Source organism: Pectinophora gossypiella, chromosome 11, assembly GCF_024362695.1.
Source record: "Pectinophora gossypiella chromosome 11, ilPecGoss1.1, whole genome shotgun sequence".
Classification (NCBI taxonomy): domain Eukaryota; kingdom Metazoa; phylum Arthropoda; class Insecta; order Lepidoptera; family Gelechiidae; genus Pectinophora; species Pectinophora gossypiella.
The window spans coordinates 11,633,865-11,646,938 of NC_065414.1; the positions used below are offsets into that span (position 1 = coordinate 11,633,865).

Below are 13,074 nucleotides of genomic sequence, written 5' to 3' on the forward strand. Positions count from 1 at the left end.
TTCATCAGGATTTGTAGCCTAATAATTGCGTCTTTTAGGTAACGAAATTTAGTATCCGCGGTAGCCCAGTTGGGAGAAGGCTTGACTCACTGAAATTGCGTTTCGAATCCTTAAGGATAATCAATGAAAGACAACATCGCGAGGATGTTTTCCCTTCGGGTGTGAAAGTCAGACAGGCAGTCGCTTTTGTCAAGAACCGGACCTGTCAAATCTTCGGGTTAGAGTTAAGGATTCTGTAAAAACGGGATAGCGCTTGGGTATTAGATAATCGAAATGTATAAACATGGAAATACCCAAATCGACGACGTAAACGACGATGATGACGATGACGTAAACGATTTCCAGAATGTCCAGCGAGAGATACCAGAAACCCCACATATTTTGCTTCCAGGCAGTAGAACGCATGGAGGAGCGTCTAGAAGCAGCCCATACAGACCAGAAGCGTCTGTTCCTGATAGTGTTCCAGCGGTTCATCATGATCCTGTCTGAGCACCTGGTGCGCTGCGACACGGACGCGCGCGACCCCGACACCTTCTGGTACCGCAGCACGGTCGGCAGGCTGCGGCAGGTGTTTTTAGCTGTGAGTAACCATAGAGATTCATCAGGCCTCATACATCTTTTCCAGATTAATATAGTGTCTAGGAAGCTCTTTTTTCATGACTCTTTAAGCCGATGTACGAGCGACAAGGTCTACCACACGCTCTGCAGATGTAATCAGTGGCAGAAGGTCTCGTGCTACTTTCGTGTCGCCTGGCCCTTTTCTCCGAAATAAATGTGAACCCGAGACGTTGTTTGACATTTCTCTCTCTCTCTCTCTTTCTCTTACATTATTATTATTTATTTTTTATATTGTAATTGTACGTCCGACATGAACTGTTGGAATAAAAAGCATTATTAAAACGTACTTTACACAGTTTCACAATTAAATGGTTCTTTCACACGTGATGGGCTGGCACTAAATTGGGGATGTCCTCAAGGTTTAGTACGATCTACGCTGAACTCGCGCGTGTATGAAACGATTGGTAAATATGGAGGAAGCAAGAGAAGTATGTCAGGATCGAAACAAATGGAATTCCATAGTCTCTTGCTTACCCCGGCAGGAAATAAGTGAGAGTTTATGTATAAAGGCACTATAAGCTATAATTTAGGGGTGACATAGATGTAGATTCTCGCCGATTTCTCTTTTACCCCTGGTCGTATTTCGCTTTGAGTGAAAGAGAGGGTTGTGATCATATCTATTATTTTCTCTGTTTGCGGTTAAAAGTTTTGACCAGTGGAATATTTCATATTTCCAGCATCACGAACAAGTGCAGAAGTACAGCAGCACGCTGGAAACGCTCCTATTCACGCAGGACCTGGACCCTCACATCCTGGATGTGTTCCACCAGTTCGTCGCACTCACAGCATAGACTGCGTGGATTGGAACGTGTGACGAAATGGCGGACGCAAATACACTAAGACTGTAAGGCAGGGCTTTTCATAGATTATCAAAACACAGAGGACAGAAATAAACCAGCCTACTATGATGACTAATCATCAGCAGCTGTAAATTACCTATTTTGTAAAATAATGCAGAAGTGACAGGAAATTTTCTTTTGAGGATACCCATAGTCATTCACAGTTTTTGCAAGAGACACATTTACTGTAGCCAACTGGATAAGCCATTCACTTTTGACAAGTTATTTTAGTTAGACACCTGACTTTTAACAGACCATTTGTTTTTGACTTTTGTCACGCGTAATTCGTATCGGGCGCTAACCTCACCCTCTCTAGGTCTTACTTTAGTCTTCTTCTTCTATCGTGTGGGTTGTGAGTACCAACCTCATCAACCCTGGTGTCAGGGTTACTATTGAGCCGCCAAAGGCCCCTGACATGGCTCATGTAACGACTACTTAATTACGTCACTAAGTAGTAACCGAGACCAACGGCTGAACGTGCCTTCCGATGCACGAATCGTCTTACTTTCGGACAATCTGGTTATCAGCCAGTAATGTCCTAACAAAACTAGGGATCACAAAGTAATTTTTGTGATATGACCCCACCGGGAATCGAACCCGGGACCTCCGGATCCGGAGCTCAACGCTCAACCACTGGAGCACGGAGGTCGTTTCTTTAGTCTTGAGGAGTTAGAGGCAGGGTGCACGATTAGTGTCTCGGTCGCAATTACGCGTTACGGTTGAACCACACCTCCCAGCAGGCTACAGTTTACGCACGCTATAGCGTACTTACGCGCGCTATCGCCTCGTCGATTCAGTCGCGCGATCGCTCTCTCGCTTTAGCAAATGACTGTTCTGAGCAACAGAAAAGGATAGAAGCAAAGGATAGTTCGATAAGGTGCTGACAAATGTGGTCTATTCCTTACGAGGCACACAGGTAATAATGAGATTTTTGTATGGCGTGTCCGGGTTATGTTATGATACACTATAAAGTGTTAATGCTTGAATGCCTTCCATAACTATGAAAGGCTCTGCCTTTGTTGTCCTGCGTGTTGTGCTTGTAGTATGAAGGGATGTCAAATGAATCTGTTTACTTGAAGTTTATAACGTGACTGATGCTCTAATTAAGATCAATAATGGCCCCGATTCCTGCAGACACCATCTAATTTTATTATACCTGTCATTTTCTTATCCACTGAAAAGGAAAGGGACGGGTAATCGACAGGCATAAAATTTATGGAACACACGTCAATATTGGCCAATAATTAAGTTGACAGCCCACGTCAAACGTATTTTAAAATTAACAGTTGTCAATCTTCTGTCTCTTTCCTTTTCGGCGGATAAGTTCATGACGAGAATAACTTAAAATAAAGTTAAGAGGTGTCTGCAGGAATCGGGGCCATTACCTGTTAAGCGTGCTGGAAGAAAAGTATTCCTCTATTGTAAATAGGGTAAATAAATTATTTTAAGCATGGATTTAAATAGTGTTTTATTGTTTATTCAAATGCTATATCTATATACAATACCATATCACTAGATGTCAGACTTTATAGTTTAGCTAGTAACATTTTTTGAGTGATCACCTAAAACTTGAAAATATTCGAGGAAAAGACTGAGAGCTGTGGAAATATTGCCAGTTTTTTCTAACTATTTTAGATACCAGTGGGTAACCCCGGTGGTCAGACGATAGTAATCTACTCCAAAGATAAGTATAGAAGGATTACTTGAGGAGATTTGAGGGTATAATTTATTTATTTATTTGAGGGGATTATCTTAACCCCCTCAAATCGGTGAAAATGCGTTTTTAAGTATATACGGTGCACGAATTTCGAAACAGTTTTGAAAAGCGAACATTTGTTTCGCTGGTTCAGTACGTGGAAGACATTTTTGGTACGACAACGTTGCACCGAAAGGGTTAAATATAGGTTGATTTGGGACTGTAATTTACAAAGAGATTTCCAGACATAAAAGTAAAAAAATGGGTGGATTTAAAATTGAATATTTTGCTACAAACACGAGAAAACTCCCTCCAGAATATTTCCAACTCCACAACCAGCTGTCAGATCACTTCAAGTACGTCAGCAACTCCTGGACATCCTGCTTGGAGCCGAGAAAGCAGGGCGCGCGCTGGTGGATGCTGGTGGGCTGGATGTCCAACACTGGGATCTTGCCGTTGGTGGCCAGACCACCCGCCTCTGTTACTATGAACGCCATCGGGTTGCACTCGTACAGGAGACGGAGCTGGAAACAGTACAAGGTAAGCCATTGATGTACATACTACCCATAACACTAACACGCAACATAAGCAGTCTCATATACAAACCAATTTTTATATAGTATAGTAATTCGCAGGCAGTGGCTGTCTTGTCGCTGACAGACTTCCGAACCCAAGACTATGTCGTAGGGCTGCCCCAAGCGTATGTACACATTCCTACTCACACACACGCACACACATACACACACACACACACACACACACGCAAACCCACACACTTACACTTACACATACACACACACAACACACTCAAACACACACATATATATTCACATATCTCACACAGGCATAAACTCTTTTGTTAATTTTAATTTTCTCTTTCATTTATTCAAATTGCTAATCTTGTAGGCAATTGCTCTTAGTTACAACAGAATCCTTGTAATGGTTGTATATTGTTATAAGTACTTGGACGGATGAACACTGACTCCCATAATACAGATTCACTCTAGTTTGGGAGTTCAGAGGTCATTGCCTCATGTAAATTTGAAACAGCCACACATTGTAAAATTTATTTTTTAGCTTCCTGTGTATTAGGCTATTTGAAATAAATAAATATTATTATTATTATTATTATTATTATTATTATAAACAAATACTACACTATACAGGGTGTACAGAGTCAAGATGTCAGGGGGGACAGAGTCATCTTCTCTGCACTCCACTGGGGCAATACCTATTCGGTGCGTCCTTGCCGCGGGGGTGGGCGCCTCTTACTTCAGTAGGCGGGAGTGAGTTGGTGGCCGAGTTCGGATAGGGATCCAGACGTATGGGGTATAACCTATAACGTAGAACCCTTCCCCAGGGATAAGGGTGAACACCTTAACGGTTGAAGAGGCGGAGATGGGAGCCATCGGTACGACAATGCAGGACGGTAGAATGGATAATGCTACATCGACAATAGCGTGGCTCTTAATTTAGCGATGACAGGGTGTTAGTGACATCATAACGAAAACTTTGAGGGATGATTCTGAGTTGATATCAAGTTGAATTTTTCATGCATACATACATAAGTACAGTAAGTAACAATATTTCTTGAGGCAAGCAGAGATTTGTGGATTTAAGTATTCTTGGATGTTCATATCCATTCATTTTGGGACTTTATATCAAAAGTGTCTACAAGTTTGTATTCAGCGCCCGCGGCACAGGTTAAATCGAGAGCTAATTGGTACCCACCTTGCCATTAGGCGCAGACTTAGTAGCGGGGTACATAAAGATGCCGCCATATTTGATGGTCCGGTGCACATCTGCCACCATAGAGCCAACATATCTCGCGCCGTAAGCCTTGCCTGTCTTTGGCCGCTTCTTGTCCTCGATGTACTTCAGTAGGCCTGGCTCCCATTCTGCCGCGTAACCTGGTCATCAATCAGAATTAGTTAAAATGACAAAGAAAAAAGGGCGATTTATCCTGTCAAAATAGTAAGTACTACACTAAATCTTGAATACTTCAGTCAGATTGTAAGAAAACACTGCGAGAAACTCGTCGTAACCAGCCAAATAGATGGTCCGACCAGATCCGCACCGCTTTTGACTCTATTGTTCACAATGACCTGGAGGACGTCTCCGGAGACAGAAGCAAATGGAGAAAGTGATTCACACACAACCCAACACTGAGGAATACAACGCCAGGAGGAGTATATTAAATCTCCAATTCTTCGTTGGATTCATTGAAAAATTAAGAGTTTTGTTGATAACTCGATTCATGTTTCAAGGAAAAATTGGAAAATTCCTAGAGGTCGAAAAGAGGATATAAATCATTCAATTAGAACCGTTAAATCGAAGGAGCCCACGCGTTCGAAGATTGTGTGGCTGTTTGGTTTACAACCCTGTCTATGTTTACGACTATATTTTTTATAGTCTGAGGGCAACATAACTTGAATTCCCAGATCAACTTCGAGTTATATAGCCGATGCGACCTTCACATACGTACACATACATGCATAAGTTTACGCCTATTTCCCGTTGAGGTAGGCCGGGACCCCGGGATTCTACTTACTACGATCCTGACACACCACTTTCATACATACATAGACTTAATCAGAAGACAGACCAGCAAGTCCTTGATGAACATTACCTTCATTAATAGAAAAAATGTTCCCCTTCTCGGGAATCCTCATGTTGGGGTCGGTAAGAATGAACTCTCCGAGCGAAGGGTCGTAGAGGAACCCATTGACTCCCTTGCCCTTGCCCAGGGATATCACCAGCATAGTGGCTGACCCGTAGAGGGCGTATCCAGCTGCTATCAGGTCGTGGCCCGGCTGCAAGGCGTCCGCTTCCACCGCCTCCGCTCCGGGTGACTTCTTTCTGCAAATTGAAGTAACATAACATAATTGTCAGGATGTATGAGCGGTGAAGGAAAACATCGCGAGGAAACCTACATTCCCGAGAAATGCATTTTCAGAGCTTATGAGCCTGACACTCAGCTACTAAATCGCGGAGGCCGTCATTGGATACTTTTCACTTTCGTTATCATTGTTTATCTGGTTATCAGCTTTGCTTTGACTGGATATGTTTCATAACCGGCATTTATCAGTTTATAATGCTTCTGAATCTGATATATATACATATTGCACATTTAATCCATCTGATGCTGCATACATAAACTAAACAGCCTATATACCTACGGCCCACTGCTAGGCACGGGCCTCCTCTCAATCTACCAGAGGGGGTACGGGGCATTCTCTACCACGCTACTCCATTGCTGGTTGGTGGAGGTGTTTTTACGGCTAATAGTCGGAACCAACAGCTTAAAATGCCTCTCAAAGCACGCGTAATCATCATACTTTGCCGGATACTCAGGAGATCAGCCTGCAATGTCCTAGACAAAGAAAGGACAGGTTCACAAAGTGATTTCGACAATGTCTCCGTGAGCCCAACGCGCTAACCACTAGACCACGGTGGCTGTTGCTGATGCCGCACTTACTTGTAAATGGAGAAGATGGATCCAACGGAGACCAGGCAGTCGATATTGGAGGAGCCGTCCAGAGGATCGAAACACACCACGTACTTGCCTCGCCTTTCTGTTTCCACCTGGAAATATAAATATGGAATCAACTTCAAAAACCACCACCCACAAGAGTTGGTGAAAGCGGACATCGGCCTTATAACCCTCGCGAATGAAGACGACTTCAAGAACATTCAAATCAAATAACTATCTACGTACCTACATAGTCACCGTTTATAACGTGACTGATGCTCTAATTAAGATATAGTGGTGCTAATGTCCATTGACACCATCTAATTTTATTTTAAGTCATATCTGTTATTTTCTTATCCGTCGAAAAGGAAAGGAATGGGTAATCGAAGGGCATAAAATGTATGGAACACACGTCAATTTTAGGCAGGAATTTAAAAAACCCTGCCAAATTATACTGGCTGATAACCCAACAGAAACGGGATGCACGCCAGCGAGATGCCTATTTTATTCGCCCGCGTCATTCATTCAATTCATTTTAAAATTAACAGTTGCCAATCATCCGTCCCTTTCATTTTCGGCGGATAAGAAAATGAGCGGTAAGTATAACTTAAAATAAAATTAAGAGGTGTCTGCAGGAAGAGATCTGTTTCTTTTTTTGTAAGTACCTCGTGTTTATGTGGTAAAGCATGTTGGGGGACACGTAGGCAATTAACTGTTTAAGGGTTGATGAGGCTGGTATTCCGCCTCACAAGCCACACGATAAGACGAAGAGAACTGTTTGAAGAAAGACCAGGTTAAGAGTAGGTACTCTAACCCGAGCATGTATGTAGACTTAGATGAGAGTGTTTTTTTTTTTTTTGACGTGACTTATTGTAGATTTGCCGCAGATGGCATTAACTACTTGGCCGGACAAATGGGGAGCGCTGAAGGCTCTCACCCGGTAGATGAGAGTGGAGGAAGCGAAAGTGGTTAGTTAAGTTCGTAGTAAGTGGAATTCCGTGGCCTGTCTACCCCAGCGGGAAATAGGCGTGATCTTACTTATGTATGTTTAACTGTTATCTGAGCTTCTATTCCAGGGATTGATAGGAAGTTACCGCTTATCGTAGACAGTTATCTGTACGCAATCTGTAGTTAGTAAGTATAATGATGTAACTAAATGAACCATATGAAATGTATTGAAACCACGGTATTTACATGATAACATTGTCGCTATAAAAGAGAAGGCAGTCAAATGCGTGACCTTTGCCAGATAAGGAGTTGAAAACTTGTTTACAAGCAACTTATTTTTTTTTAATATCGCTCAGAAGAATAATATCGATTGTCGCGACGAAATGTTACTTTTTACGGTTGCAAGAGATAGATATATTGGCATTGCCTTTTGTGATATATCTCGATATGTTTTTTTCTGCTAAGCCGTATACCGTTAGTACGAAAGAGACATACCTATCTGTCGTCCCTTTCGTGCTAGGCGATGTATAGTCATGAGCAATATCATGTACCTACCCACTTTAGAACCATGTCGCGTTAACATATTTGATATTTAGTGAGACTTACAGTTCCATTTGCGCAAAAAGTTAATGTGACATGGTACAAGTGTATACAATTATTAATGCTCTTGACCGTTCTGTACTTTTTTCTTGCTGTCATCATAAGGCGTATAGCGTTATAATCTTCTATCGTATGGGTTGTGAGGTGAATAACCAACCTCATCAACCCCGGTGTCAGAGTTATTATTGAGTCACCAAAGGGCCCTGACATGGCTCATGTAACGATTATTCACTTACATCAGTAAGTTGTCATCAATCAGGTGATCAGCCTGTAATATCCTAAGCAAACTAGGGATCACAAAGTATTTTTTGTGGTATGTCCCCACCGGGATTCGAGCCTGGGGCCTCCGGATCGTGAGCCCAACGCTCAACCACTGGACCACAGAGGCCGTTATAATAAACTGACGTATAATAAGCCTCGTCTAAAAAAAAGAAGATTAACAACCTGTATGACCCTGTCGTTCTCTTCGGAGACCAGTAGAGCGGTGGTGAAGGAAGACTTGAGCATATTGATGAACAGATCATTGGAGAGAACATCCAGCTTCTTCACCTGCTCACCCTGAACGTTGGTGTCGCCCGAGATGCCATGCCTGGAAGAAAATACATAACATAAGCTCACGACTATATCCTAATTGGGGGAGTCAGAGGTACATCCATCGCAAGATGGAGTAATTATCCACACCTCACCGAGCTTTCTGTTAGACCAACATGATAGATGGTGACTCGAAGTTATATACATACATAAACTCACGTCTATTTCCCACAGGAGTAAGACTATAGAATTCCATTTGCTTCAATCCTAACACATTTCTATTGCATCCTCAACATCCAAAAATTCGAAGATACATAAATAATATTTATCTGTGAAAATTTTAACTGGATATCTGTCACAGTTCAGTACAGTCCTTTAAAGTTTTGACGGAGAGCGGCCGTATTTTATATCATAATAAGTGTCAACAGATTCTGAACAGATTATAGATTATTGATAACGGCCGTAAGTAGTTTTCTAGTTTCAGTCATTCGCGGACTGGGATTGAATGCGAAAACGTCCTAAATGTTAATCCGAGTGGGTACGTTATTGCTTATTATGACTACACCATTGGTATTATCTTTCATTCCTATAATCATTCCAAAGTATCAAGACTACCAAGTTGTCAAGGCGTTTATTTTGTAAGTTATGATCCGAATATTCACGCACATAAAGCGCATGTGTTCTCGATTTATGATGACATAGTAATAATTAGTACTTACCATCATTAGGTAATATCAAAAAGACTACAGTTCATGTTAACGTCTCTGATATTCCCTAATGGTAATTACAATCTGATCGCAGTTGTAGAAGGTACTGGATACGTACCTAGTAATATGTATGTAGCAATTATCTAGCTCCGGTTCGCAGTTTTGTATAATCCCACCATCTTGACGTCAAGATGGCGGGACCACAGTTTAACGTGTATATCTTTTGAATGAGAAAGGTACATTTTTTTTAGTTTAGGCATCAAATGGTACTGGTTGAGTACTATATTTTCATGCTAATGTTAGAAAAGTATTTTCTGACCACTTGTTTGCTTATCTACTTTCTGTATTATCCTTGGCTTGAGATTAGTACCCACTTATCTTTGTGTTTAGTTAGATACCTCTTACTAAAATAGTAAACTTAACCGGAAATAATGAGACAAAGGTTATCTACCCGCTCTTTTCTATTGACTTAAAACATACGGTTTCATTATAATTTCATTATCAGCGAAGCAGTCGCCTCGCCAGTCAAAGGCCAGTGGAATAAAAACACGTTATTTACAAATAGATAGTGAAACTTTCTACTAACAGTTTAGCGATGCCGGCTTTCCTGACAGCGGATTGTATGGCCTTGACTGCTGTTTGTATGGAGTTGAGGAGTTGTGTGAGGTCGCCTGTGGCCGTCGGTGCTGTGCGCTGCTGGGCCAGCACCCAGCGGGTGAGGGTCATAGCGTTCACGTCAAACGCTGGTCCTTGTTGAGACATCTTTATATAATTATTTTACGTAGCTACACAAACGTGTGAACAGCTCGACGGCCGCGACGGCACTGAATGTGGATGGTATGACGCAATATTACACAAACCGGATAATTTTGTTTTTTTCCCGATAAATAGGTACGTACGAGGCGATATCTTTGTACCTACCATATCAACTGTTACCGTGACGACAGAGGGGCTCGTCTTAATTTAAATACATAATTATGGTAATTTTATACATACCTATTATTGCTTTTTGTAGCCTGTTGGTCTAAAAGGTGAAGTGCCCACTCAGTTCATCTTGCATTTGATGCAGGTAGTTTAGTCGTGAGCTTTTGCAAAAAGCATGCTCCTTTTTGAAGTCGGTTAAAAATAGACAGTTCACGCTCGCAATCCATAAGGATTAGTTTGGACAGAAAAAACAAGTCGATCAAACATACCTATATGTATAATTAAATGTTGTGTATTTTAAGTTTTATTTAAAAGTGGGTATACAGAGGGTGTCAGTGACATCGTACCGAATACTGAAAGGATGATTCAGACCATGATTCTGATATGATATCAAGTGGAAAATTCATGATTTTTTTTATTACTTATTTTCATTCCCATACTTTTGCGACGGAAAATTCAACTTGATATCCACTCCCTCATCGCTCCCTCTCGATCATTGATATCCTTCAAAGTTTTCGTTACGATGTCACTAAATCCTGTATAAGTAAGTATTTGTTATGTTATGTAAATATATAAGGTTTATGAGGTCGGTACTCCGCCTCACAACCCACACGATAGAAGAAGAAGTATATATAAGTATCTATCTAGAATGTGGAGTGCCTGAGCTGGGTGGATCCTTAGCGATTCCTTCAGAAGTTAGTTGTTCAGAGTGCATAGCTTAGGGTGTGAACATACCTACCGATTTACAAGAAGTTTTGACTTTTATAAGGACTATAGAACCATGTCCTAACAGTATGGGAAAGCGTAATTGCTAAATTCTAAATGATAAAGTAGGTAAGTAACCAAAGTTACACTTAACCTAAGTATATGTATAGGTTTATTAGTGGAGTTGGGCTATGGTTGCAGCCTGCGAATCCTGCCAACCATATTCATACACTGTCAAGATCTTAACGGAAAAGTACAAAGCATTAGAAAAGGATAATGTTAATAATAGATAATAAGTTACTGCACAAACAGGAAATACAAAGCAAAAGAGAAATAGAAGGAGTCTATTCCAGGCAACCTTTAAGTATAAGTAGGAGATATTTAATATTAACCTCTTAAGACCGAGATTTCCAGACACAATAGTTAAACAATGGGGCTTGGATTTATAAAGAACATTCGGTCTTAGGAGGTTATAGAGGATGTATGCATACTATTAGCATAAGGGCTGCTTTTTATTAACCTTTACTTATAGGTACAAGAAATGCATTTGATTTGATTTTAGAATCTTCTTTGATTTCGCAAACGCGATCAACAGTGTGTCCCTAGAGATTTAAATGGCAGGCGTTACGAATACAATTAACGCCAGAATACTACATGGATGCATATGCGGTCTCACAACGCCATGATTCATACCTACCACGATAGGTCGCAAGCGTTAGTCTTACCTTTTTCTCATGTCAGAGTTCCGCAGGGCCCTACTCTTAGCCCTTTGCTATTCAACCTAACTATGAACGTCACTGAACATCTTCAGGAACCAATCCCTTGGGCTCTCACTACGTCATGTTACTGATATGAAGATGTCGAAATTTTGCGGTATGACGCTAAAAGACAAAGTAAAAAATACGAGAGAGTCTCTTGCTGGTATGACATAATATCTGTTCATATCTGGGGGTTAAAATGGCCACATCGAAGCAATTCATCTAAAAAAGCAATATTGCTATTTGACATTTGTTTTCATTGCGCACTCACTTTTATATGCGGCCCCCCTTTTAACCCCCCTGTTCTGATGGTCAAAAGGGTCCTATTAGGGTAGGGGACCTATAAGATTGGGATCATATTTAGTCTATTTGATGACGATAGACTTAAAACTAGAAATGAATGAATGAGGAGGATCTGAGATTCAAAGCAAACGGTAAAAAAATAAACAATTATTTACAAATACTTGTAAAGTAACGTTAGGACGGTAATGGGCGGTGATGATGATGATGACTTGTAAAGACTTTCTACTAACAGTTTGGCGATGCCGGCTTTCCTGACGGCAGTTTGTATGGCCTTGACTGCTGTTTGTATAGAGTTGAGGAGTTGTGAGAGGTCGCCTGTAGCCGATGGAGCGGTGCGCTGCTGAGCCAGGACCCAGCGGGTAAGGGTCATAGCGTTCACGTCAAACGCTGGTCCTTGTTGAGACATCTTCGATTAGTTTAGTTAAAAAACGTGTGAACACTTTGACTGCCGCGGCGACACTGAGTCTGAGTAGGGTCTAACGGTTTGAGGCAAGGTTACATAAACCGAATAACTTTGTTTTTCGTAACCAATACATGGTGATATCTTTGTACCTTGTACCATATCAGCTGTGATTGTGATGTCAAAGGGGCTCGACTTATTGAAAGCGTGGGCCAGTAATAGTGATAAGCGTAAAAAAAAAACGTGGACCACGAGGGGTGAGGTATCAGGATCTTGAAATGTTTGCTGTCGCTAGTTGATTGGTCTCTATGGCTAGAATAATCGGGTCGCCAGGATGGTATAAACCTACTGTTATTGATAATATTATACTTAGCGTGTTTTTAGTTCTAGCTGGTCCGTCGTGGGCACGTTCTATTGGTATTCTTTAAACTAATTAATACGAAACATGACGTCAGGTGACCAAAAATTACCCATAGTGAAGTTTAAAACCAATTTAAAACACAGTTCTTTTATTGTTGTAGGCGAGTTTTCAACAGTTTAAAACGATTAGTTTGGGGTTTAAAACGGCAACAT

General features: G+C 41.2%; 2 protein-coding genes across 3 annotated transcripts in view; one reads left to right on the top strand and one right to left on the bottom strand.

Moving 5' to 3' along the window:
* Positions 1 to 2,918, top strand: part of LOC126370532 (nuclear cap-binding protein subunit 1) — a 25,504-nt gene extending 22,586 nt beyond the window's left edge. The window contains exons 9-10 of the mRNA XM_050015420.1: positions 392 to 580; positions 1,296 to 2,918. Of these exons, the coding sequence (XP_049871377.1) occupies positions 392 to 580; positions 1,296 to 1,409 (303 nt within the window). The 3' untranslated portion in view covers positions 1,410 to 2,918. The remainder of the gene's footprint in view (positions 1 to 391; positions 581 to 1,295) is intronic.
* Positions 2,909 to 12,546, bottom strand: LOC126370587 (fructose-1,6-bisphosphatase 1). Of its 2 annotated transcripts, none has more exons than XM_050015536.1 (6): positions 12,332 to 12,546; positions 8,618 to 8,762; positions 6,632 to 6,738; positions 5,783 to 6,012; positions 4,885 to 5,063; positions 2,909 to 3,677 (listed from the first exon to the last, which is right to left on the bottom strand). In XM_050015536.1, the coding sequence occupies exons 1-6, from the start codon at positions 12,505 to 12,507 to the stop codon at positions 3,501 to 3,503; spliced, it is 1,014 nt and encodes a 337-aa protein (XP_049871493.1). In that variant the 5' UTR covers positions 12,508 to 12,546; the 3' UTR covers positions 2,909 to 3,500. The 2 variants fall into 2 exon arrangements, with proteins under 2 accessions (XP_049871493.1, XP_049871492.1); XM_050015535.1 differs by lacking the exon at positions 12,332 to 12,546 and adding an exon at positions 9,998 to 10,246.
* Between the last annotated feature and the right edge of the window lie 528 nt (positions 12,547 to 13,074).

Bases quoted from the DNA above. Each gene is read 5' to 3' on its own strand.
- LOC126370587 (XM_050015536.1), bottom strand. From the start codon at position 12,507: ATGTCTCAACAAGGACCAGCGTTTGACGTGAACGCTATGACCCTTACC. The intron at 8,763-12,331 runs GTTAGTAGAAAG...ATTTTCTTCCAG, and splicing joins AAAGCCGGCATCGCCAAACT to GCATGGCATCTCGGGCGACA. The intron at 3,678-4,884 runs GTGGGTACCAAT...TACTGTTTCCAG, and splicing joins AGTCTGCGCCTAATGGCAAG to CTCCGTCTCCTGTACGAGTG.